The 27,559-nt window shown below is 35.8% G+C and overlaps 2 protein-coding genes across 3 annotated transcripts; one reads left to right on the plus strand and one right to left on the minus strand.

Annotated features, from left to right (window-relative positions):
• The first annotated feature begins 719 nt into the window (after window positions 1–719).
• Window positions 720–6,261, plus strand: LOC132192055 (BTB/POZ domain-containing protein At3g05675-like). Its single transcript, XM_059607247.2, has 3 exons — window positions 720–809; window positions 4,167–4,231; window positions 4,599–6,261. The coding sequence occupies exons 2-3, from the start codon at window positions 4,220–4,222 to the stop codon at window positions 5,928–5,930; spliced, it is 1,344 nt and encodes a 447-aa protein (XP_059463230.2). The 5' UTR covers window positions 720–809; window positions 4,167–4,219; the 3' UTR covers window positions 5,931–6,261.
• A 1,228-nt stretch (window positions 6,262–7,489) lies between these two features.
• On the minus strand, window positions 7,490–11,822 carry BLH1 (BEL1-like homeodomain 1). Of its 2 annotated transcripts, none has more exons than XM_059606500.2 (7): window positions 11,604–11,822; window positions 11,092–11,136; window positions 10,674–10,805; window positions 9,745–10,568; window positions 9,084–9,457; window positions 8,918–8,978; window positions 7,490–8,649 (listed from the first exon to the last, which is right to left on the minus strand). In XM_059606500.2, exons 4-7 carry the CDS (start codon window positions 10,522–10,524, stop codon window positions 7,798–7,800), a joined length of 2,067 nt encoding a protein of 688 aa, XP_059462483.1. In that variant the 5' UTR covers window positions 10,525–10,568; window positions 10,674–10,805; window positions 11,092–11,136; window positions 11,604–11,822; the 3' UTR covers window positions 7,490–7,797. The 2 variants fall into 2 exon arrangements, with proteins under 2 accessions (XP_059462483.1, XP_059462482.1); XM_059606499.2 differs by lacking the exon at window positions 11,604–11,822 and adding an exon at window positions 11,289–11,430.
• Between the last annotated feature and the right edge of the window lie 15,737 nt (window positions 11,823–27,559).

Consider the following 27,559-nt stretch of genomic DNA (forward strand, 5'->3'; position numbering starts at 1 on the left):
GCCACCCCAAGGGTGGGTGAACCACCCCTGGGGTGGCTTACGGCCACCCCATAGGGGTTGGGGGGGGAGTGGCCAGGGGTGGCGGTGCCACTCCACCCCAAACCACCTAGGGGTGGCCGCAAGCCACCCCAGGGGTGGGTCGCCACCCCTGGCCACCCTTCAAATTTTTTTTTTTTTTTTTTTTTTTTTTTTTTTAGATTGAATTTTTTAAATTAAATTAATAAAAATAATAATATTTTAATCAGATAAAACGGTGAGTTTTGAGTAGACTAACGGAAGTTAACAAAAATTGACGGTAGGGAGTTTTCTAGTAGTTTCGAGTGACCCAGGGACTAAATTTCAAAAAAAAAAAACTTAGGGAGTTTTTAATAAAAGCGCGTTTACCTAAGGATTTTAGATATAATTTCCCGAAATTAAAATATTAGAAGTCGAATTGAAAATCGCCAAAAACTTTGGGGGTAAAGTTTACTTTTCCCTTAATAATACTATTTCTCTATTTTTTTAAACCCAAGCAAATTGGGTTTGAGCCCTCTTTTCTTCTTTGAACATAAAAAAGAGCATGTTGGGCTTGGGTTATTGGGGGGCCAACGTTTTCAGGACCGTATAAGAGGCAATACGGCTCTTTCTCCATCTTGGCCCAACTTTTGGTAACAATACGTTCACCAGCAAATAAAACAACTAAAAAGCTCATTGTAACCCACTTCACCCTCACCCGCCGGGAGAGAAAGAGCTTTCTGGGTTGCTTTGCTCATGCGAAATATAAATGAGCTTCTCTTCAAGAAACGAAAAAGATTGAAAATAAATACGAGGTACCGATTCTCTCTTTCTAACTGGGTTTTTGATTTGTTTTCTTTTTTCCTTTCTTGTATTCTTTATTCAGTTTTGGAAAAGCAGCTATCTTTCGCTTCACTTTGAGCTTCGCTTCTGGTTGATTTTGGCTTCCAATTGTTCTTCAAGTACTTGTTTTCTATTATACAATGGATGGATTTCAGCGTGTTTTGTGTCATACATATTGTTTAGTGCCATATTGCTTATTGTGCCCAGAATGTGATTGCGTTCTATAATTACTGCCTCCAGAAGTTGCTTATAAAGCTTGAGAATTTGGAAAAAAGCAAGATTATTTTGGTGAATGGTGCACTCAGAAGATAATAGGAAATCTGGGTTTTATAAGTAAAGGCCGAAATGTGTGCCCTGAAACTACTTCATTTGCCCTTCACCCACTTGCTTAATCCAATCAATTGTTGCATAAAATTTGTTGTTTTTGGTGCATCCATCTGCTTGTATAGTGTTCTAACAGAGCCCCGGTACATTACATGTGTTCTTTAAAAACTTTTCAGTTCCTTTAGCTTCGTAGAAGCTATGGCCCCAGAAATCGTCTTTTATCAGCTACTAGAGAAGTTGTAGGCAATCACATATTGAAGGGGATGCAAATATTCTTATTTAATTGTAACTGAAGAAAACAGAATATTGCTTGGAAAATTAGTCTAATTTTAGATTGTCAGAATATTAGTCAAGAAGAAAATTTGAAGGATATGGGTTCTTATGTCTATGGAGAGAAAAAACAAGCTGCTGGTTCCTTTGCTAGAATATGGCATCTCATGAAAGAAACTAAAGTTCTGAACACGAGTTTCCAGGGGATTTCTTAGAGATAGAGACTAGTTTATTTTATGTGTGTGTAGCTCTGCTGGGGTTGGATCCTTAGTTTCTTTCTTACCCAAAAACAGAACAGGAAAAAAAAAAAATTATACATGCTCAACAAATCCTTTGTAGACACTTGATTGTGTTATAACATGCAAGTTAACCGCCTTTCTTTCTTTCCTTTATTATTATTATTTTTGTTCATTAAAGAGTGTATCACTTTTGGTATTGATGTAAAATTTTAGATTAATCTTAGCCTTAGAGAGACACTTTGAATGTAGATTTGAAGAAGAATATAGCTTAATGATAAAATATGTTAAGCAATCCCCTATTTCATTTACTTCTCCATAAATCAAGTCTCCTGTCATGGTAGAGTCCGTTCCTCATCTTCCTTCTGTCCCAGTTCATGATCCATGTTCTGATATCTCTGTATTTGAAGACATTGCTCCTTTTCCATTTGTCTCTCAAACTAATTTACAACCTGAATCTGCCTCCTTGCAAGGGGCCCTATCTCAAACTGTCTCTCTTACTATCCCTCCTTTGACCTCCTCCTACTGAATCTAGGTATCCTTCTCAATCTTCAATCCCCCGACTTTGCCCAAGGATTATAAGACTTGCTTTTCATCTTCATATCAGTCATTTTTGGCATCTATTCATCCTCCTCATGAGCCTTGCTCTCAAGAGGCAGCTTCTATACCTCATTGGAAAAAGGCTATGGTTGAAGAACTAGATGCTCTTTTAGAAAACATGCTCTGATCGATCTATTGAGTGCTACAAAGCTCATTCAGTTGGAGAAAGTCTATACTCTGGAGTATGGATTTGATTATGTAGACATTTTTGCTCCTGTTGCCTGAATGACATCAGTTTGTACCTTAATTTCGGTTGCTGCCTCCCGCAAAGGGCTATCATATCAAATGAATATTACAAATGTTTTTTTAATGGTGATCTCCAAGAAGTATACATGCAGCCTCCTTGATTTTCTTGTGCTTCTAACTAGTTTTGTAGACTGTAGTTGTTCTTTGTACGGTCTCAAAGAAGCACCATGAGCTTGGATTGAGGAGTTTAGTCGTATGATGCAATAAATTGGCTTTTCTAAAATTTTGCATGACTCAACTCTCTTTTACTCCCCGTCAAAGCATGGTTTGATTTTGTGGTTTATGTATATAGACCATATGATCATTACTATTGGGCATAAAGTTGAGATACGTCACTTCTTTTCTTTTCTCCTTTTTTTTTTTTTTTTTTTTTTGGTGGGGGATACATCACTTGAACCAACATCTTTCCTAGCCTTATAAAACCAACTTCCAAACCGATCCATCTTAGGGTTTTTTTTTCCGACCGCCAACCCAACATGCTTGGAACCCAGCTGATTTTGGTTGGTTCAAATGAGTGGGTCAGGTACTCAAATTCTTTTTTTTTTTAAAAAAAGAAAAAAGAAAAAAAGAAACTCTATATGCTAGTGAGATCACTAATCATGCTTGTTTATTTTATGAAAACATGTTAGTGATACACCTCCTAAACTTAATGTTAAGCTTTGAGTTACTGATAGAGTTTCGTCGCAGAATCCCACTTTATGTTGGCAAATCATAGCCTGTCTTGCGTATCTTATAGTTGCCAGTCCCAATATTCTTTATGTTGCCCCTACATCATTGCATTGGGCTGTTTGTATTCTACAGTATCTTAGTGACACCTTGTTCTGTGCGTTGTTACTTCATTCTTCTGCTAATTTTGAGTTGCATGCATATTACATGCTCTACTACAAGACTTTTTTATTTTTTATTTTTTTTTATTTTTTATCTTTTTAAAAGACTCCCTCATATCTTGGAGAAGTAGGAAGCAAAATGTTGTTTCTCAATCTAGTTCAGAAGCTAAATGTAGTTTAATGTTAGTCCAACATTATTCCCCAGTTTAATGTAGTTTCATTTTATCATTAAGCGTAGAATAGTATTTTCTTACGTATTTTTATTCCTTATATGGTGTTATGATGTGTAAAGAAAACCTGGAGAAATTCAAGATCATTCTGAAGGTTTTAACACCTATCTTCCATTCGCTGTGCAAGTCCAAATTTCTGCTGCTTGATTGTTTATATTAAGGAATCCCACATTGGTTGGCTGTATATGGGTTCATGGAAATATATACCTTTTGGACCTCTCCACCTACTAGGTTAAGTTTTTGGATTGGACGCTTTAACAAATACACTTAGGCTGCATGTTACAACTTCACTATCCATTGGAACTATTATATTTGAAACATAACAAAACCTCCTATAGGTATCTGTCAGGTGGAAACATAGCAAATGCAGGAATTTTACAATTGAAAAGAACTTTTAGACCTCTGTACGTGACATTCTTCTGGGTCACTCATGAGGTCTGTTTTGATTATCATGGATTATCTTGGATTATATTAGAAACGATTATTTCAAGATTTTGATGTGTCTTGTCGTTCTGTAGCTGTTGCTTTTGCCAATAACGTGTTTGTAATTCTAAAATCATATTGATTTTTCATGTATATTCTTCTTTATGGTACAGGTGCCATAATGTTGATGCATAAAAGATTATACTCTTAGGTGCCCATTGCTTCAATGGTCTCTCCTGTAAGTTTATCCACCTGCTTTTTTTCATTATTTTATCATTTTGTAATCATGTCACTTTGTTGTACCATTATTAAATATTAGACTGCCAAAACTTTCTTTCTTTTAGGCCCTTGGCTGTATAATTTTTAATAACACTCTAACTGAAACATTTCACTGTTGTTTTAGTACTGTCATTGTTTTGGTCCAGTACCACAATCAACTTTTACGAACATTACTTTGTTTTGTTTATAATATGGCCCACTTGGAGTTTAACTCACTAAGTTAATGCCGTCTTATTCATTCAAAATGTGTCTTTTGACCTCCACGGGTGCCCACAAACTACTCAGTTGCCCATTCTTTTGTACCTTGTATCTTCCCTTGCTCTCAGGATAATGAAACACGGGTTCCTGGCAAGATTGGTGACCGGTCAACCAGTGATGTAGTTGTGAGACTGCGAACACAGGATGGCCGAGATGACTGGATATACTGTCATTCCCACATACTCATAGAAAAAAGCAAGTATTTTGCTGACCGCCTCTCTGAGAATTGGCCAACGTGTCAGGTTCTTGATTCCCGCAACTGTGTTGAGGTTTACTGTCATGAACCTGACTTTGACTACTATGTCAATGTTGTACGCCTTCTCTATGCTGTCATAGATGGCTCAATGGATGAAATGTGGCATGGTGTTAGAAATGCCCTTGGCATACTGCAGGTGGCTGTCAAGCTTGGGTGCCCACAAATTGTTACTGCTTGTGTGAAGTACTTGGAAGCTGTCCCGTGGGAAGACGCTGAGGAGGAGGAAATTCTAAGAAGCATACCACGCATGGGATTACAAACAGAGCCCATTCTTGCCCGGCTCCAACCGATCAATCCGTCAGCTATCATGGGGGTTTTTCTCTCAGGCCTCCAATTTGCCACATCGTCCCCTCCACCAATGAATTATGTGAAAATTTCAGCACAGAAGCAGCTTAAGTACATGATAACTGAAGATGGCGATGCCCCTCTATTAACTGCTGATGATGAGATAAAATTGGAGGTGAAAGAATGCGTAAAGAGGCTATTGTCCAGATTCAACAATCTATTAGAAGCTTTGTTGCGTGAACCTGTAGAATCGGTTTGTGGGCCTGGAATAATGTCATTTCAATCCTATCTCTCTGATTTGATATGGGCTTGTCAGATATTGGATGAGCTGGAAATTATGAGCGAATTTGTCAACAACTGGATTGATGCATCAGATAAGATAGTCAAATTTGTTGAGCAAGTAAGTCCAATTGCTGATAAAACTGAAATTACTGAGACAAGGATCCATGTTATTGTAGCTGTAGCCAGAGTTTGGGAGGCAATAGGGTGTGGCACTGTTATATTGCCAACTGAGAAACGGCTTCATGCAGTGAAGGTGTGGCTTCCATTCGTGAGGGTTACAAAACCTTTTATTGATTCTGTCATAACTAACAGTGACGGTGATGGAGACGGTGACAATGCTCTGGCAATTAAAATAGGTGGCGAGCTGTGGCAATACTTGGAATCCACATTGGTTTCAATAATTGTTGCCTTGCCGTCTGAGAATCAGGCAGAGATATTAACTGAATGGCTAGGAAATGAGCATATTCAGTATCCAGACCTGACTGTGGCATTTGAGGTGTGGTGTTATAGGTTCAAGGTTGCCAGGAGAAGGCTATCATTGGTAGTGGGAGATCATGGTACGACCAACACACACTAACGTTTTTGCATATTTTTATCCGTACAGTACACACCCTTTAGCAATCAAGGCATCTAGAGAGAAAAATTATCCTAAAACAAATCAGAGAATGGTTTAGAAGGAAAATTTTCTTGCTTTGAATTCCTTGTTGAATGTATAGTTTTAGGGGTGTTATAATCATGTGATGTAGGGCTTGTTCAATTGTAAAATTAGTCACATTCAAGTTTTTGATTTTGTGGAAGAACTGAAATCATACTGTCAAATTTACTTAGACCAGTTTTATCATATAGGACAATTAGTTTAATATGCTTTTATGCTATGACTAATGAGCATGAGGTCCTTGTTTTGCTTATTTTAAGAACAGCTAATGGATAACATCTGATGGGGATGATTTGGAAGCTCAGATACTTTAATGAAGCCTGTCCCCTGAACAGCAAATGTTTTCCGTCTAATTTGGGCCTATAGAAAAATGTATGGTTCTGGATTCTGGTCTCCTGAATAAGCGCATCATGTTCGGATTGAAATCTCTGGCAATTAATTATTCCAATTGTTAATAATTTGGTGGTCGTGCAGCTCAAAATTTATTTAAGCAAATGGTTTTATATGGGACTTCTCACATTATCTCTTTAAACTGTTAGCAATTTGGACATATAAAAGATCCTTATCCGTCCTTCGTGCTCATATTTTGTCTTGGAGAATGTCATGTGTTTTCGTTAATCCAAGTAGCGTAGATTGTTTGAGGATATGGTTTTTGGTATTCTTTCCTCTGTAAAAACAAATGCTAATATGCGGACTTCTCCGCTGGAAAAATGTTTTTGAAAGCTTCTTTCCGCAGTCTCTGAAATAATTATAAATTATGAGTCCCATCATCATTAGTTTATTGTCCTCTCTCTCCAGCCACTAGTGCTACTAAATTTAGTCCAAGGCTCATGCATGACTAAACCAAAAGATTATATATATTTAAACCAAAAGAAAAAGTAAAGTGGAAAATTTCTTCTTGGCAGTTACATATTGTAGTTAAAGTCCTACAAAGAGGCTTAAGGAAAAAAGCAAAAAAACAAAAAAACAAAACAAAACAAAAATAAGAATGGTCTTATGAAGATTCCAGTATCTTAACCCGTGAAACATTCTCACAATTTACATATCATTTATTTATCTTTTAGCCCAAAAATTGAAGTGTTTTTTTTTTTTTTTCAAAATAAGTTGGGAGAGTTTTTTTAAGATGGGTTTTAAATAGGATTAACAAAGTATGTGATAATTCTTCCATGCATTTGAGAATCATGTGCTCTAAAAGCATATGTCAATATAATAAACTAGATTAAAACTAATTTGGACAAAAAACTTTATCCCCGTTGAAATACTCCATATATATATATATATATATATATATATATATATATATATAAATTTGTATGATAATTATAGTTATTGGCAATAGGCATCTGCATTTTGTGTCTATAAATTCATAATATTATTTTGTTACATATAGGGTTCCATATTCTTTCTTTTGAGAACCCTAGAAGAAAATTGGCTCCTTGATTCCATGGATCATACACATTCATCACAAGGGCATATATATATGTACTTACAATCATTAATATTATTGGTATACCCACCAGATAACTAATTTTATGACATGATAAATCCATCTATCCACCTCCAAAACTAACAAAAATAATATACAATCCTCAACCATATGCTCTCAAATCCTAAGCTAAGAACTCAAATGGTTCTATTCCAAGTATAAACCTATACTAAAAAGTAAGTAAATTTTCTTCTTTCTTTACACTACCATGCATGCATTTTCCTTGCTCTCTAGTATTAGAGGGAGCAGGAAGGAAATGTGAAAGATACCCTTAAACCATGAATCTGTTGATCATGTTCTTATTTAGGCGACAAAGTCAGGCAACAATTGTGCTGCAAACCTCTTTGGGTTCTGAATATTGTTGATGTTTTCATATGCAGCTGAAGAGTGAGTGTTGGAAGTGCTTATGCCACCGAACTCATCTGCTTCACCCATGTGGTCTACTCTTCTTCCCAATTGAATGTTTTGGTTTGGGAGAAATGTGTGATGGGTTCCTGACAATGAGAGGTTTTCACAGTGGGGAAGACCAAGAGTGAGAGAGACGCCATTGCCGGAAAACCTTGGTGCTGCAAACTGCTCAGCATCAAACCTTCCAATTTCCCCAATTGGGTATTGCCCAAAACCTCCAGTGAAGTTCGTTTGGCTCCCCATGAAAGAGTACCCATCTCTGCTCTGCCTCTCAATGTCACCGAATTTCATAGAAATTTGCTCGTTGTTTGCTGCATTAGGCTTGATATCCATGCAGCTTATTGATGGCACACTGCTTGGAGAATGCAGCATCTCATTGCTCCTCGGTTTCTTGGGACTTCCTTGTGTGATCCCCTCCAATTCCGACGACCCAATAAGATGGAATCCGGAATGGTTCCGAACATTTCCTCCGACCGGGGATGTTGAAGCTTTGGAAATTGAGGTTGCAGGACCACTATTCTGGTTTGCAGAGTTGTCATGTTTGGAATTGAAGCTTTTGGCTTGATGTTCCGTAGTAGGACTTTTCTCATGCTGAGCAGTACTGTTCTTTGATACTGAATCTTCATTGCTCTTGCTGGTTTTGTCTTCTGATCCATTCTGCTCTTGCTCCTTCAGCTCCTCCATATACATCTCCTCCACCATTGGCTTCCATAGCCGAACTCGAGCATTGATGAACCAATTAGACACCTGCGTTATGTCCAAGCTATTAAACTCCAAAACAACATATAAAATAAGGGTCTTCTTGAATTTTCAATTTCAAAATCCAAGCATTTGGCAAAATTGTAGTTTGGACTTTAAAATCTTGCGTTTTTTGAAACGCACCACTTCTTGCTTCCATTTTTTTAAAAAACGCCATTTTAAACCATCCGTTTACTGAAATTTGATTTAAGATTGCATTTTTTGCCACAAATACAATCTAAGACCAAGAGATGTATAGACTTTGACGGGGACGTACCTGGCTCCTAGTTAGACCAGTCTGCTTTGCAAGCATGTGCTTGTCTGAGTCCTTGGGATATCTGAAATCCAAATTGAATAATTACATGAAAAAATCAGCAAAGCTTTTGAATTGAAGAAACAAGTTCAAATGGGTTGAAAAAACATGAGAATTCTGAGATGCGTACGGGTGGAGAAAGTGGTCGAAAAGCCAAGCACGGAGAACAGAAACTGATCTTTCAGGTAATCCTCTCTGGGGTCTCCAAGCATTGTGCTGGATCATTCCCAACTGTTGGAGAGTTCGTTGCTGCCTAAGCTGATGATCGACATATTTGAGTCTTGAGCCTTCAATCTTCCCTCCCAAGCAATCTTCTTCGCCCAAGCTCTTATTTGCTGATCGAATTTGGCCCGTTATTGCATCTTTCAAGCACCGGAATTGCTTTGAGATTGTCTGTAACGCAAGGGCTGTGTATGTTCTTGCAGAGCCGATTCCTGCGGCTTGCTCGAATGACGAGATCACAATCTGCATCTGGTTGTGGTACTGCCTGTACCGTTGATCCACCTTCATATATATATATATATAACACACCATCATGAACAAAATAATTCAGATTAAAAGAATTTATTTACAAAACTAATTATCAACCTTAAATATATTATTTAATTGAATTATGTAGTGAATAAAAAGTTTTGATATGGACGTAGGCATAAATCGAGCCACCTTAATTTTTTAAGTCTATTATTATTAGTTTAGTTTTAATAATAATAGACTCAACATGAAAACTCAACATCAAAATCCAATTCAAATGGAAAACAAAACTCACATATTTTTTACATAAAAAAAAATACCTCATCAAGCATGTTAATAAGCTTTGCCTTTTTCATCTGAATTTCCTGGCGCTCGGCGGTAGAAAGCTCAGCAGCACGCTTACCGCTTCCTTCGCCACCGACGGAACCGTCGACGCTGGCCCCGACCGAAGATTCTCCAGTCACCTTACTCCGTTCACCCTTCTTCAGTATCTCACTCTTAATTCCGTTACCGACATTCACAAACTCGTCCAGAAGCTCCTGCGCGGCCTTCAGGTACTTAGAGCTCATCAGCACACTCCGCATCCCACCGTTGGTAACCCCGGAAACGGAAGACGGGGAACCGGCCGAAATTCGCATATCGTCGCCCGAGATAGCCGGCGCTTGAGCCTGAGATGACCCGTACCCGGGCTGCTGTGATGAGAGGCTCAAAGACAGTCCTTGCTGCGCGCGTGGGGTATCACGCGCCGCTGCGTTGGGGTCAATTGAGTTCCAGAGATTGTACTGAACACGTGGGATGAAGCCATGCAAGGCGGAGATGTCGTGGTGGGCGTGCATGGACTGTGAATTGGGGTCATGGGGCGTCGCGGGAAGTGGGATCCCCACAAATTGCTGGGTGTGTGGCGACGGCGCGTGAGGGAGATTCATAGAGTTTGCTGCCGCGGCAGCGACAGAATTGAGAAACATAAAGTTGTTGGCTGCGGAATGCGACGGTGGGGGCGTGTCGGAGTATTGGACGTAGCCACCTGGGTTCATGAGCACGAGGGTTTGTAAGCCATCGGCTCCTTGGATTTCGGAATTTCCATGAAAGTACGTCGCCATCGGAGATTCTTTTGGAAAAATATGTATCTTCTTTCTTCGGGTTACTTCATTGAAAAGAGACCACGTTAATTAGTCACCCTCCACATCCAGATAACACACGATCGAACACACACACACACACACACACATATATATATATATATATATACCTTGTGAATATGTGGGAATTAAGATGAGTCAACCCATGAAAGAAAACTCTGCTGGAAATTAAATCGGTTGGTGAATTTGTCGACGATTATGGAGCACTCTGTGAAGGCCTCGTACTTCTTCTCAGACAAATCCTGGAGAAATTAAGAACCAAAAAGAATTTCATAAAATTGATTATGTAATGATCATCATCAGACAAGTTTGCGCACAAACCCATCAATCTATAGCTTAAAGCTCCCTCAATTCTGATCTAGAAGAAGAAGAAGAAGAAGAAGAGGAAGGAGGAAAGGGACTAAAATATGAAGGTAAACCGGTATATATATATATACTGAAAAAGCTAGAGAGAGAGGAGAGATAAAGAGGTAAAGATATTGATGGAGAGAGAGAGAGAGTCATTAGTTAATAATAGATCAGTGGTACCTGGTGTGACGAAAATCCGAGTGTGCACGTGCTTCATGATCATCTCTGCGCAAGAAAGGAAAGGAGAATTTGGGTTACAATGACCCAGAAGAAACCATTAAAATTTGAAAGAGAGAGAGAGAGAGAGAGAAGATCCAACGGTTATGGGGAGAATTAATTCATAGAAGGAAACATCAAAAGAGAAGAAGCACACCCACCTGTCTATATATGCATGCTCTATCTATAAATCTACCTATAGGATTCATTCGTCTATATAAGGGAATAGCTCTCTGTCAGACTCAAATCTCTGCTACTGCCCAACTAAAAAGGCAGAGAGAGAGAGAGAGAGAGAGATTGGGGTTAAAAGGCCGAGAAAAAGATACCCATCTATATATATATATATATATTCATCTCATTATCCAAACAATTTTTATGGCCATTTTAATTAGAGAGGAAAAAGAAAAAAATCAAATTAAAATATAATGTTGTGTTGGTGTATATATCTCTCTTTTATGAGCTTTTGAGTGAAGTACCTGCGAACAGATCAAAAACAAGAGGGGAGGGGGAACTTCTTGGTGATTTGACCCTCCTCCCTTTTCAAATCATTTGATGCAGGCAGGCACCCTTTGATGAGCAACAAAAGAACTTTTTAGAGAGAGAAAGAGAGAGAGCGAGGTGTCTGCGTTTATGAAAAGTAGTAAAATATGATGAAAATGCAATCTCGAAGCGTGTCAGAAGATACAAACAGCTGAAAAACGAGGAAACGTCTCCTTCCACCAAAGCTTAATTATATAAGCAAAATAAATAAATAAATAAATAAGTAAAAGAGAAAAAGAAAAGGAAAATTGGAAAGAAGATGATGGAAAACAAGAGGGGGTGGAGGGGTCCTTTTGTTCAATTCACTATTAAATATCTCCTTGTCCTTTTCATATTTTTGTTTTTTCTTATCATCTTATTGATATTTTTCTGTGGTTGGATGCCAGAGTTTGAAGATAAAGCAATTAAATTCCTAAGGAACATAGAACCAACCACCATAACACCCACTTTAATGCTTAAAAAGTTATGAGAATACAATTTTTTTTCTTCTTGTATTTTTCCTAATTCATATATATGTATCTACTACAAATACGTATTCATGAGCATCCATTTTCCCAAAAATATATAATGGGTCCTGATTACACCAATTAAGTATATATATACAAGGGATTTTTTTTTTTATTGTATAAATATTTTTTTGATCACTTTTCATCTTTGAAAGCATGAAAGAGTGTCCTCTAGCTAGCATAAACATATATATATATAAAGAAAATAAAGTAACTTGACTGGAATGCGAAAAAACGAAGGCATAAAACGAAAGAAAACAAATAAAATGATAAAATAAAAGAGCAAAGAACCCTTTTTAATCTAATGCAAAAGGCAATCCCAAGGCTTGCAACGGTTTGACATGTGAAAGGACAAGAGACATCGTCACCTCCAAACAATGAATCCCCTATTTTTCTATTCCAATATCACCTTCGTTTACTATAAGTTTTCCATCAACATCAGTAACAATGATGGCATGAGAATGAGCAGTGACAAAGCAGCTTTAAAGTTTCTGATGTTAATGGGAGTACTTTTTTTCAAACCTACACATTCATGTTCATCATCAGCTAAACAATGGAGGTGGTGGTTGGCGAGGGGTTTATTTAATTTGTGTGTGCATGGGCCTCTAACTCTGTGATATATATCAACTGTCATTCTCTCAAAATCAATATCACTATTATTATTATTATTATTAATTTTTTCATACTTCCTAGGATGTTATAATTCATCGAAACCTATTGGAAATCTCCACATATATTTCTTTTATTTTTTTTAATGTTTTTCCGGCAACTATCGAGCAGACATTAACTACCTAGTGGAGTTTCACTGCCAGTGCTATTGTTAAAAGCTCCTGTCACAGAATGAGTGCTTAATCATCTCATTCATCTGAAGTACATGTACATTATTGGACAGCCTCAGGCTCTGCTTAAATGACCATTAATTCATCTACCCTTATCAACAAGTCAATTTATCCAAGGGTTATACCGATGATTTCAAATTAAGTTGACCTTCTGGGGTATATTATACTTTTATAATGGTTTGTTTGGGAAAACTTTTTAAATAGTTATTTTTGTTCTTTTGGTTGTAAAGTGGCATTTAGGTTCCCTTTGTTTAAATGTAAAACTTTTTTTAGAAAATGTTTTAATTTTTTTTAGTATTTGGCACGGTTAAAAATTTTGGTCAAATTGAAAACAGTTTATGAAAATGTTTTTTTTTTTTCATAAACCATTTTTTGACTTTGAGTTTCTTCTTCTTGTAGCTCATTCCTCGCCACTGGCGGAAGTTGCTAAATGTCACCAGCTGTCTTCTCGCCATTGTGGTCATTACCACTACTAATTATTCGTATGAGCTCAAACGGAGAAAAATGCTTTCATCTAAAATCATTTTCCAACATAAAACATTTTACGTCAAAACAAACGGATCCAATTGTAAAAATATTTTTGAGTGTCTTTTATTTATTTTATGAAGACCTTGAAAAATAATTTAAAAAACATTTTCTAGTTTTTGATTAGCACGTACGTACAAAAGGTATTGTTTATCCATTACTTACGTGACAGGTGGACAATGGGTGATAGGTGGAGGATGGTGACAAGGGAGGTAGCCAATCGGGTTCAACGGTCCAAATTTAATACTTCTCTCTTTTTCAAATAAATAATTTGAATTAAATATGAACAATTAAAAAAACTACAATACGTACATATGTTATAATTTTTTTTACCGCTTCTAAGCCAAATCCATTCCTTTGTTAGGATTGGATTCATTGTCTTAGGGTGGTAGGGGGGTTATACAATGAGGCTAGAAAGATGGTTGGTGAAAGGTGGATGGGGTGATGCCGGACGGAGAAGGGTGGCTAAATTACTTTGCAAGAGTGGTGTTATGGTTTATTATTATTATTCCATGAAAAAAATAAAGAAAACAAATTAAAAAAAAAAATGCTTAAAAAAGGCAACTTGAAGATAGATAAAATAGGTATTTACAAATGAGTAAATAGTATTACCAAATTGAACTAATATAATAGGTTATTGAAGAATGAAGCAAGGATTATTAATTAGGAATTCATGAGATAGCAAACTTGTACATGGCCGTACTAAGATGTCCCCTTAATGGTATTATCAGTTGATTTGGAACATATAAGTGGCGCACGTACATCACATCATAGCAAGCCCCAGGCTTCCCTTCCACCTTCTTGTACCCTTTCTCTCTCTCTCTCTCTCTCTCTCTCTTCTATCTGTCTTTCTGTGATCCCCTTTGATGTACATATGAGAGATTATATAATATAGTTTGTAAGTGGGCATGGCCCCTCTTGTGCTCTATATATCTATTTCAATATTGTTATAATGGGACTTCCTTGTTGCCTCTTGTCTCGTCTTCACAATTTCCAGCTTCTTTTCAACAGAAAATGACTTCCAGTGAAGAGAATCGTACATATATATCTATCTATCTCAAAAGCTTGGGATTTCTTGCTTAAAAAATTCCCATGTATGTGTCAAAAAAGATTGCAAAGATGATCCAAGTCGATGGGGGCATTTGGAAATCAATTGCACAACCCACTTGTGTATCATTATCAATCACCATAAAATTTGAAAATCAGTTTCATCATGATCACCATCATCAACACTAATCCGACCCTACCCACCCCCCCTTCTCTCTCTCTCTCTTTCCTAAAGGAAATATAAAGAAACACCATCATTGTATTTGTATGATGAAATATGAATTTCGCTTTTAAATTTCTCAAGATGTGTGTGTGTTTTCATGTGGGGGCTATGGCTATTGCAAAAGTAAGTTTAGGGGGCCTACAATTTTCAATCTTGACCATTGGTTTGGTGACTATCTATCTCCTCAACCCGCCACAGCCTAAAATCAACAACATTACCAATAACGCGACCGCATTTGCCCTTGAAGCTTATTGTGGGGCTAACAATTCGTGTTAACGTATTGGATTTGTGTTAGGTAAATTGAATAGTCAATTTGAACACAACCCATTTAAATAGGTGGGACAGGTGATATATATATATAAGACATGATCCATATAACTCGTTTAATAAACGACGACTCACATAACTTATTTAATAAACAATTTATATTGGATTGACTAAAACACGATTCATTTCGACATGTATATGAATTTATGAACTTAAAAAACACACTTATAAGAATTTCATCCTTTTAGGTTTTTTTTTTTTTAATTGTAAAAAATTAAATTAATTTATACGGGTTATGCGGGTCACTTGTGAATTAAGCGAATTGATCTGGGATTGACTCATTTATTAAACGGAATAATTCAAGTCGACCCAAATTGACCCGAACCCCTTTATTCAAAACTTTAACTCATCAATTTTGTATTGAATTTGTATCAAAATTGCACGTTTTGTTAAAAATTATTAGTTCTTGCTTATTGTATAAACTTGGCTTGTATATATATATATATATATATTCAAAAGATATTTTGAGGGAACAACCACATAGTATTTCTGAAGCCGAGGTCGAATGACAGTATGACATGGTATGGCGAATTTCCTTTTCGTATCCTATGGATTCAACACACACACCAGGCTCCTTGTCTTCTTGTTATGCAATACCCAATTCGAGCTGTGATTTTCAAATAAATAAAACGATCGATCCTATCCATCATCGATGGATCCAAGCTTGTTGACCACAACCACAAACGAAAGGGAGAGTGATGTTCCTTTCAAGGGTGGACCCCATTTCTTAATTAGCTACAAAAGCGGCTGCTCCTTTGCTCTCTACTATGTCTTTCCTCCTCCAATACCCGTCCCCAGACGCAACCCATTATTATTGCATTTTTCTTCCTTCCAAGACTAAACACCCCCCCCCTCAACAAAATAAATAAAAACCCAAAAAATTTTGCACAAAAGTTATTGGGCCCCCCATTACCAACCAATGGGCCCACTGCCTCTCCCCTCCTCTCACGCGCTCCCCATGCTGTCTATGCATGTATGCACACTCGCACAAATCTTATACGTGGGTGGATCATCATGCATGTGTGCGCACACTAACTTATATATTTAAACCATCATATATATATATATATATATATATATATATAAAATTATTTTGTTTGTTAATTTTGTTTGGTTTTTATTTATTCCTGCGGCTTCCAACCCTTTTTACACTAGGTTAAGTTGTTGTCATTAAGCAGTACTTGTAGATTCTACATGTCAAATTCATCCAATTATCCCAACTTTTGACATGCATTTCCCATCATTGTGTTTGTCTTCATCCTTTTGGTTTTTTTTCAAGGATAAAGTTTGATGGAGTACTGTTTGAGGTACCTTGTATCCAGTACTTTTAAGTCTAATTGATCAGACATGCAGAAGATTCATATATATATATATATATATATATATATACAAAAACCTGTGTTGTATTTTACAAAGTTTTGTAGAAATTACTTTCTGTGAAAGAAAGAAAGAAAGAAAAAAAAAAAATCAATAGAGAATATTGTTTGCGATTGCTTTGCTTAAATGTGGCTTATATATAATTACTTTGTATGGTAAGAAGATTATTTCATTCAAATTTATATCATTTATGAATTTTCAAGTATTGCGGGACAAAGTAAAATAATAAAGTGAAAAACGAAGAATATAGTAAACCTTCTATCTTTAATTTCCGACAAAATACCTCTTAAAGCTTACCTCAATTGGAAAGGGCAACGTAACTTTCAGAGATCTCATGCCTCTTAATTGCAAGCCCCAAAAGTTTTTTTTTTTTTTTTTTTCCCTAAGAAGCCACAAAAGTTTTTATTTCATCCATTTTCGAACTGTTAATGTTGGGGAGGTTGAAATGGATATGAGGTCAGTTACAAAAATAGAAAGTGGTTCAATGGTAAAGATTATGCCCAATTGTATTGACCCTTCAATATATTTTGAATGAGTAATACTAAGGGTTATACAACTTTTATTACAAATCTCTTACAATATCATATCAACCACTAAACAATTACATTTAACTGTCAAATTTTATAGCTTAATTTTTTCACCACGTGGCACTTACCCATGGCAACCACTATAGTAAAAGAAAACTTATAGTAAAATCAATAGTATCCTAAACATTTTTCTTTTTCTCCGCACATGCATGATCAGAAATGGGAACATATTTTCATAACATTTATTATGGTCGATAGTATATCTTAATTAATTAATTGGATCTCATCCTAAATGACTTAATTTATGATTTCTGATCAATATAAACCAATGGCATTGAACCATTTTGATTTAGTTAAAATTAAGTCAAGTAAGATTAATTATGTACAAGAACTCACTAAAAATTATGTTGGGAATAAAAATTATAGGTGAACACACTCAAGCACCCCCACTACATTGGAAATTATTGCAATCTCACTATGTGGAAGATAACCCGCCCATTACTCTAAATGGGAAGCAGAATCCCAAAAAATAAGGCATCTACATAAATAGCAATTGTAAAAAACAATATAAAAGGTAGCATAGCACCATGTAAAATGGGACTTTTGGGTCTCCTCCCAAAAACTCTGCCTTATTTCAAGAATATTTTTCAACCACCATGTTAACTTAAGCAACGGAATATCTCATGAGCATATTACATCAAATGAGATTATGCATGGAACATATGATCAAAACCTGCCTTTCCCAAATCAATCAACAAACAAAACTCCTCTTTTCCAATTCAATTGGCAGAACCCCACCGAGCCACCCAACCATTGCCCAACCTATAATTGTTCTTCAAGTGTGATTACATGAAAGAAGAGTTGGCTTCAAAATCCTATAATTGTTCTTGCCAATCAAAAGAGGTTAAGCACTTAACCCAACAACACAGACAACATACATTATGGTTTCCCACATCGCCTGGAAATGGAGATGTGCTTATATGTATATTCGCACCTTTCTTGATAACAATGTGTTTTAAAGCCGTGATGGTTATGAATCCATTAAAACTCTACAGTTAAGCGTGCTTCTGTGAGAGTAGTACTAAAATGGGCGACCTCCTGAAAAGTCTGATTAGGAGGAGTTAAAAGCAGATAATATTGTGTGTCATTGGGGTTGGAGCGTTACATACATGATCCACAAACTTTCCTTCAACTTCCAAATCAAACAAACTTACACTTGAACATTGTGGTGGTGGCAGAAGCGATAGAAAGAAAATAACTTTCCAAATTGGGTGAAAGAGCAGCGACATTCTTGGTCGGCATTCATTAGTAGGGTTTGGCAGCAACGTGTCTCAAATCTCCTGGTGGCGCTGGAATCTTTCATGGGGGAAAGGAGGGGTTTTGTCAATGAGAATAACTTTCCAAATTCGGTGGGAGTCCAATGCTGATAAACCTGGTGAAGCAACAAGAAAGGACTCGCTAATGGGGTTTGGTGGCATTAATTAGGCGGTGCCCAGTGGAGGAGAGGGAGATGGGTGGGTAGTGGCTCGGTGGCTCGCTGGAGCTCTTGCTGATTGAATGGGAAAATTAGGGTTTTGTTTGTCGATTGATTTGGGAAAGGGGGTTTTGACCGTACGTATGTTTTCCGCAAAATATCATTTGATGTAATATGTTGACGTGTCTCTTTTTTTATTGGATGGCTTAAAAGAAATGAATTATATCAAGTCCTTATAGAAGTTATTCTCTTGTCAGACTATTATAACTTTCACATTGAAATTACCTTTTCCTTTTTTTTCCTTCTTTTTATAATAATTTTTCTTCTCTATTCATTTCATAAAAATAGAGCATGGTGCTCTAACAAAACAATATCATGGATACAATGAGATATATGCTTTGTTTAACTCTTTGAATGTCACCATTCCAATCAGTTTTGAGATCTGCAGCATATTCCAACGAATTGCTTCTCTGACCGCTGCCCAATCCATCACAACTTTCATAACTAGAACAATGACTTTCTAGCTTTTTCATCTCCGCGGCAAGTGCATTCCTAAATGCAATTCCCTTGGTTGCTTCTACTTTCAGTGACAATTCTTCCGTATACCTGATAATTTCTTTGCCATGGGTCAATGATTTGCTCCTAGAAAAAAAGTAGAGAGAAAACAAAAGATAGACCGAAAATCTAAGATCGTTACTCTTAAGGTTTTGTGTAAACAAACCATTAGAAAATTACTAAAGGAAATCGAAAACCAAAAAAGCAGAAAACACTTCACACCGTAAATTACTGCTGAAAGCAAATCTAGAGAGAAAACAAACAAGAATTGATGCAGTGACTCAGCATCAGCATATTCACCACTGTATTATTAAGAAAAAAAATTGAAGAGTTGGAGGAGGGCTTCCCTCCTCCTAGAAAGGTTCTCAGGTGTCTAAGGTTTTTTGAGCCTTTTTTTTTTTTGGTAGAAGTGTTTTGTAGTACGAGGAGATATCACATTGAAATTACCTTAGCTTGATTGACATGTCAATTTTATTAAAGGCTCATGCATTTAATGATAATAAAGCTATCAAACGAAGAACGCTAGAGAAAAATAGATTCCATATATAATATAAATTGTAAGTGATGATAAATAGTATGACACTAAGTTTTTTATGTTAACTCCACATCAAATATAAGTTTACATATAACTTGCTCCAATCTCTTTGATAAGAATATGAATCATTCATTTTTAAAGTATTTGTTTACATTTAAATCCAAATTAAAAGTTAATTAAATAAGATTAATCATTTTACAAGAAAATGAAATATGTCTTGTCAATAAAAGATTGAGTTAGGTTTTGATAACTCTAATTATTTCATATTCTCAATATATTGATATGGAGTTATAAACTCTTAATTAATTCTTATACGAATTTTCTTGGAAGCTATATATATATGCCCCAAATGATAGCTATTAATCAAATGCATTTATTTGTCTAATAGGATGAATGTATTATACGCCACAAATTATGTTGATACAATGACTACACGCCAAACACTTGGAGGAAGAAGTATTTGAGGAAGGCAAAGGGTTAGAGAAGTTTATCGAAGGTAACAATGAAATCACATTTGATGTTTAAGTTAATAATCGAAAAAAGGTAGAATCCTGGTCGGGAAAAATGTACGTACATAATGAAGACACTCCCTCTCCATTTATAGGTTCACTATTATCGCCTCTTCCTAGTAGGGCTTCAGGGGCTCCCGCCCATTTTCTATTGGCGACGTGAGAGATTCCCCTCGAGAATATCAAGAGGTTATGAAATGTGGTTTCATGGGTTACCTGACATAGCGAGGGGAATGTTGATGAGTAGCTGAGTGCGGTCCTAGATGGTTTATATGACGTGGAGCGGGAGTGATCCAATGCACCACGTCTCATTGATCAATACTAGGTGTTTCCTCTCTAGAGGGCAAAACGAGCTTTGGACTTCGGCCATGGCCTCTTGTAAGTTTGGGTGGCTCGAGTTTCCTTGTTAACCTTTGAGCTTGTAGGTTGTCTACACTTGGTTGGAGATGACCTCGTAGTTGCCAGGCGCAATGGGCCTTTGACGGATGGGTCTCATAGGCCCTAGGTAATTTGGGCACACCAAATTGAGTAATGCTAGAAGGATAATTAGAATTTTCATTGTATCAATCTAAATGTGATGTGGCGTTTGAAATTATCATTGAATCTGAGATGTTCATTATTGAATTTTGATCTATTGTTGACTTTAAAAAACACATCACATTTAGGATGACTCTGATCCTCTTTCTAACATTACTCTAGCTCCAAATTATATTATAAATGCACAGTAATATTTTAATTAGATGTTTAAATTATTTCTATTGTTATTATTTCCTTTTCCTTAGTGCAAATTATTCAACAATCATCTAGCTCTTATATTATAATTCATAACTAGAGGGTTAGTACAACAATTTCATCATAAACAAATAAATCAAAGAGACATGGGCCCTAACATTTATACAAAGTTTCACCAAATAATTTAGATATATTTGGAAAAAAATTTAAAATTATTTGTGCTACTCAAACACTAAAAACTATTGGTTTCACCTCCCCTTTAATCATTTCCTGTCTTTAATTAGAAAAAATAAAAAATAAATAAAATTAACAACTATTCTCAAATATCAATTATCCAAATGATTTTTTTAGATATGACTATACCTTTAATACGTACATTTTTCAAAACAAGCCACAAAACACTTGTCATAACATACTTATCAAAAAATTAAACTCGAAACACAAGGTTATTTCTTTTCATGTGTAGCTAGATGTTACTTGTTACACATAACAAAATTAAAAATTAAAACAAAAAATAAAAAAGACGACTAGCGTGGTGGTGATTCTGGTGAATACCAAAATCGTTGGCGGTCCTCCAGCCACCACGTATGGACTTGCTCCAACAATCTTTTTTAAAAAAAAATTTTGAAACATTAAATATATATATTTTTTGTTTTAAAGAAAAACTTCTCAAAATTTTACAAAACAAATTTTCTTTGATTGACTCACATATATATAATACTTTTCCAAATGCAACTCCCACCAAAATGATATCCAATTTTTCCTCTTTTTTTCAAAACTCTGTTTGAAACTTAAAATAAAAAATATATATATTTTTAAAAAATTACCAAAATTTCTTTTAATTTAATTATAAAAATTTGAAACCCAATCCATGGGGTGAAGGGTTAAGAAACTGCCACATCACGCAAGACAACAAAGGGGTAGAGTTAGGCAAGAAAGCGGGTCCCACCGCGTCGATTCCACGTGCCGACTCTCTAACGTAAAGCACTTTGCCAGCCCTTTTTTCAATTAGAGCTGGGCTTGGACTTTTGCTAGCAAGGAGCGGTCCCAACGGGACCCACTCAACTGTACACGCGTCAACTGTACAGGGCCTATGCCCTAACCCCTTTAACGAAGATTCGCCCCCTCCTTCTTCCCCGGGTCCCACCGTCCCATCAAAGCCCTACTTTAATTTTTTAGGCGTGTAATTCCACGAATAGACGGGACCCACGTGTTCACAAGGTCAAGAAAGCAACCAATCAGGAAGAGAGCTGGCTCTCTCGGCAACCGCCTTTTCTTTAATGCGGATATATCTACGAGCTTGTCGTTGTCGGCTCTATGATTGGACACGTGTCGCTCGTTTATAGCACATGAGGTACTAACCCCCGCTCTACCCCTACTGTGACGTTGCGCTGACACATAGTCTGGTTCGTCTCTTTCTCACAAAATGACGGTTTAGCCCCTGCCTTTTGTTGGTAAACTTTTTGATTGCAGCGTGACAAATTTTTAAATTTAATTATTTATAATTAATATTTTAATACTTTTCGTGTTGCTAAATAACACCCGTTTGGCAACGCTTTTTAAAATAATTATTTTTTGTTTTTTTAGCAAAATAGCAAAATTATTAACAAATTCAAAATAAAACAGCCACAAAACACTAAAAATTATTTTTAAATTTATGTCATATAACAACTTAAAAAGTAAAAATAGTCAAATCCAACGTAATCTTCATCATTATATAATTAACATTCAATGCATGAAATATTTAATTAAAATATAAATAAATTGCATAGTCGAGTTCACGCGAATCACCTTTTGTGGGTGGGGCTGCGTGGCTGAGAATCTACCATCACCAACGGTGTTGGTTGTTTCAGCCCATAACCACCACCTGCCTATTTCTTTTTCATTTCTTCTATTTTTTTATTTTTGTTTTGAGAAAATTACAGTTTATCTCCTTAAAGTTGACAGCGTTTTTCAATTTGAACACCAAAATTTCAATTTTTGCAATCCACCCCCAAAGTTTCAAATTTTTGCAATTTGACCAATTGTATCCTAAACTTTCCATATTGCCCCTAATTTTTTATAAAAAAATTTAAAAAAAAATTGGCCACCCCCATTGGCCATCTGGCCATTTTTGCACCCCAAATTTGGTTTTTTTTAAAAAAAATAAAAATTATGGGCAATATGAGAATTTTGGAATAATATTGGTCGAACTAAAAAAAAAAAATTGAAACTTTGTGAGGGTGGATTGCAAAAATTGAAACTTTAGTGCTTGAATTGAAAAATATTGTCAACTTTAAGAGAGTAAACTGTAATTTTCCCTTTCGTTTTTAACCAAAAAAAAAAAAAAACTGATATGCTAATATGACAAAAATGGAAATGTTGCGATGTTTTAGTGGTTTTACAAAGTGATCGAAACAAGTTGCATAAATCCATTAACTCTTTTAACCGAAGATGGATGCAAGGAGTAGAACAATAAAAAGTAAAAGCGCAAAAATTATTTCCATCACTTATGAAAATCAAGGAAGCACTTTAATAAAAATGCAAAGCAAAAGGGCAAACAAAAGTATTTAAACCTAATATTTTAATACTTTTTCTATAAATCTATATTTTCGGTCGAAAAAATAATACTCAATGCATTGAATATTTTATTAAAATAACAATAAATTACCATTTATCTAAAAATTAATATTCTAACATTGAAAAATACATTAATTAATAAATAAAAACATGAATATTTTTATAAATCTATACTATTCCCTTGTTGTAGGAATATTTTGACAAAACAAGTGCTTAACTTTTGTAGAGATAAAAACTAACTTATTATTTAAAAAAAAAAAAAAAGAAAAGAAAAAATAGGGTAATTGTGTGGTCACTCTAAGTTGAAGAAAGGGTGTTAAAAACAATTAAGATAGAAGTGTGGGCATTCTAAGTGGAGGAAGCAGCCACCCCAAATAAACTTTTATCTTTTCTTAATTTTTTAATTTTTAATTTTTTTTTTTTTAAGTATGGTTATACATATATGTTTGAATTTCTCAAAATAAGTCGATGTACTCTATAAAATCCATTTTCTAAAATGCGGAACCCACCAAAAAATACTTCTAAAAATAATTTTTACCTCTATGCGATATCGACACAGTTTTTCAAATAAATTTCGTCCAAAAGAAAATGACACTTTATCTATAGTAAAATTCTTCTCTTCAGCTCTTTTCTTCTAGACAACACCAAGAAGAATTTTAAGAGGAGGAAAGTTCTAGATCTAACTTCACTCCTCCCCTTTCATTGTAGCAGTGCTCGATGTCTTCTCTATAGGCTCCAACGGTCTCCGTTTCTGAAGGGTTGCTTTAGATCTAGTTTGTAGATCTAAATCTAGATTCAGATATAGTCTCTTCAACCTTAGATCTGATCGTCTTCTTCGCCTAAGGTGTGTCTTCTAAAGAGATGTTTATGATGCCGTGTTCCTCCACTGCTGCTTGTGGGGTTTTTGTTTTTTATTTTGTTTGTCTTAGCCTTCGGGTTGAGGATAAATTTATTGTCCTGGCCTTCGAGTTGAGGGTAGAGTAGATCGGTGTTGGGGCTTAACTCTAATGGCCAGATTTTTAGTTTCTAGTTGTCTTTTATTTTTGTTTTATATTTGGGCTATGTTAAGTGCTAAAATATTCATATTTTTAGCCCTTAATTTACATGTTTTAATCCTTTAGTTTTAGTTAATTTATGTCATTTTAGCTCTTTTATGTGTTTTCCTTGCTTTTGTACGCTTTTGGAAGAAAATGAAGCAAATCTGGAAGATTTGGGCTCAAAGAGAGAATTTTGGAAAAATTTGAGTTTTTGGTAGTGTGATCGATCGCACACGGGTTGCGATCGATCGCACTTGTGCGTTGAAGAATTCTAGAAGCTGCGAACAGACTCCCTTTCCTTCCATATTAGGGTTTTTCAAGTTCCACTTGTAATAGGACTAAAACCCTTTAAATTTTCTAGGTTTACTAGTGTAACAAGGACTTCTAAATAGATTTCTAAACCTTGAGAATAATCAAACTGGAAAAGACACAACTTTGGGAGAGGAATTGGAGGCTACCTTTCGGTTCTTTCTTTACCTTTTCCTTTTTCTTTTATTATGTGTAACTAATTTATTTAGTAGGGCTAGATTGAAACCCTAGTTATGTTTAATTAGTATTCAATATTGGCGCCCTTGTGATGATCTTGTTGTGTATCTAAATTGATTAATTCCTGTTTTCATGAATTCCTCATATGTGTGTGCCTAATTAACATATGCATGTGGTATGTACTAGTTAGTTAAATTAATTTGGATGACCGAGTCCTAGGTTTAATAAAAGTAACAAGAGAAATCCACACCGGGTTCTTAGGTTAATCAACATGGGGAACCGGGAGTAGACACCCATGCCCTAGGCCTCATGTGTTTGTCGATTTTCACAGTTTTATACTTTCTTAAATAACAACTTAGTAGACACCCATGTTAAATCCTTTAAAAAATAAAAGAATTAGAGTAGACACCCATGCCTAATTCGTTGCTTAGGAAAATCAATAGTTTAAGGAGTAAACATCAATGCCCTTAGGTTGATAAACATTAGATATTCATAACATGATCAAAACATTATCATATTGATATATTAGCTAAATATAATTAGTGGTGGATATCAAAGCCCTACCCTTTTATCATTATCAATTCAATTCCAATCTTTATTTTAGTTTAATTTTGGAATTAATTTGAAGCAAAATTCAGCAATCCTCGTGGGAATAACCCCATACTTGCACCCTATATTATTGTGTTGACTTCGTGCACTTACGGGTAAAACATCCAATTATTTGCCTATTAATTTAGGTAGGTAATTGTGACAACAAGTTTTTGGCGCCGTTGCCGGGGAATGCGGCAAATTTTGTTTAAAATTAATTTCCTTTAGTCCTGTTATTCTAATTTTCAATTTTCAATTTTGCTTCTCCTTTAATTTATTTTTGTTTTAAATTTTTCTGTTTTTCTATTTTTTCTACAGTTCCTGTTTTGCTTCTAGAGGTGCGCTCGAGCGCCCAACCAGGGCGATCGAGCGCACCTTATGGTGCGATCAATCTCACATCCAGAGAGTAGCACAGTTACTGCACTAATTCTAGATCTAATTTTTTTATTTTTTATTTTATTTCATGCAGGGTCATTCGAGTCTGCATATTAGTAAGTTTTCTTTTTTAATTTTTGTTTTTATTTTCCCTTTTAATTTTAAATTTTTGTTACTTTATTTGTACACATGTGGGGAGGCATTCCGACACTCCATGGACTATGTTCTTTATGCCATGACCCTTATCACCATGACCCTTATCACCATGTTAGAGAATGTCTTATAATGAGACAAATTTCTAACAAATTTAATGGGCATAAGAACACATCAATCTCTAGACCGAGGAACGGCCGCTATTTTGATTCTTGTAACTCAACATGGAGCCAACAGTCAAATCTCTCATGGTAAGCTCAAGCTCCCAGAATTCATGCTCATCAATCTCATGGACCACAACATCACTCATATCAGCAGTTCTATGATCATGCATACTCCTCTCAATCAGCTCCACAACAACAATGTCAGGCTAAACCACCTTCTCTTCTAGATATGATAAATACATTGATTAAGACTACTCAACAAGCATTTGAGGAAATGAAGACCTACTTCAAACCGAAAGGCAATAGTCTCAAAGAAGAAGAAGCATATCAAGAGAAGCCATCGTCCACCTATTGGCCTCCACAATACCAAGAAGAGGAGCCATCTTCCATATATGATCATTTGGATTCTTCTTCACATCAACAATATCAAAAAGAACCACCTCCTCCAAAAAGGTCTACCTTACAAGAAGTAGTTGCTGCATTAGAAAAATAGTATGTTGACTTTACAAAGCATACGGCAGCTCATCTTAACAGCATGGAGGAAAGGGAGCAATCATTTGAATGGATGGAGGCTCACCTCAAGCAAAAATCAGATACACTTAAAGAAGAAGAAGAAGAAGAGTGTCAAAGTCAATTGATGGCCAATCTTAATGAGCATTACACGGAGGAAGAATGCACCTACTATCATGCACAAGCTGTCACACTGAGGAGTGAAGAGGTGGTTGAAAATCAAGTGGAAAAGGGGAATGGGGAGCAACCCAAAGTTCTAGAGGAGCTACATCGGGAAAAAGGAAGAGAGCACTGAAACTTCTTCAACATCAACTCCTATTCCTGAATTACTAAGAATCCATGAGAGAAGTCTGTTGGGGCTATGTGATGAGCAATTTGAGGACATTAAGTTAGACAAGCTCCCTGAGCTTTCTTCTTACTATATTCTAGTTCATGATTCCCCACCGAATAAGCACCTGTTTGAGAAAACTCAGATTGGTCTTCCCCGATCTATAGATATCTGGAATCACCTTGCAGCAAAAAAGAATCATTCCCTTTGGTGCAAGAAAAGGAAAGATTGGTGCTTCAAGTTTAAAGTACCAAAGTTTGGCTGAAGACGTTAAACTTAGCACTCATAGAAGGCACCCCATAGTTATCTTTTTATTTTGTTTAAGTATGTTTTCAGTTAATTTAATGCTTTGTTCTTTTTACTTGTCTTTATTTTTCTTATTTTGCAGGGACAAGTGTGCTTCAATTCAAGTTTGGGGGTGTGCTATGAGTCATACTATTCCAAACAATTCGTCCATCTCCCGGGTAAATTCTTTCCATGTTATAGACACATTGGGGACAATGTGTAATTTAAGTT

Source organism: Corylus avellana, chromosome 10 (assembly GCF_965113065.1).
Source record: "Corylus avellana chromosome 10, dhCorAvel1.hap1.2, whole genome shotgun sequence".
Taxonomy (NCBI): Eukaryota; Viridiplantae; Streptophyta; class Magnoliopsida; order Fagales; family Betulaceae; genus Corylus; species Corylus avellana.

What these genes read in the sequence shown, in the direction of transcription:
- BLH1 (XM_059606500.2), bottom strand. Translation starts at nt 10,524, where the DNA reads ATGGCGACGTACTTTCATGGAAATTCCGAAATCCAAGGAGCCGATGGC. An exon ending in TTATTAACATGCTTGATGAG is followed by an intron (nt 9,458 to 9,744) that starts GTATTTTTTTTT and finishes ATATATATGAAG; the next exon opens with GTGGATCAACGGTACAGGCA. An exon ending in TTCGACCACTTTCTCCACCC is followed by an intron (nt 8,979 to 9,083) that starts GTACGCATCTCA and finishes TTTGGATTTCAG; the next exon opens with ATATCCCAAGGACTCAGACA.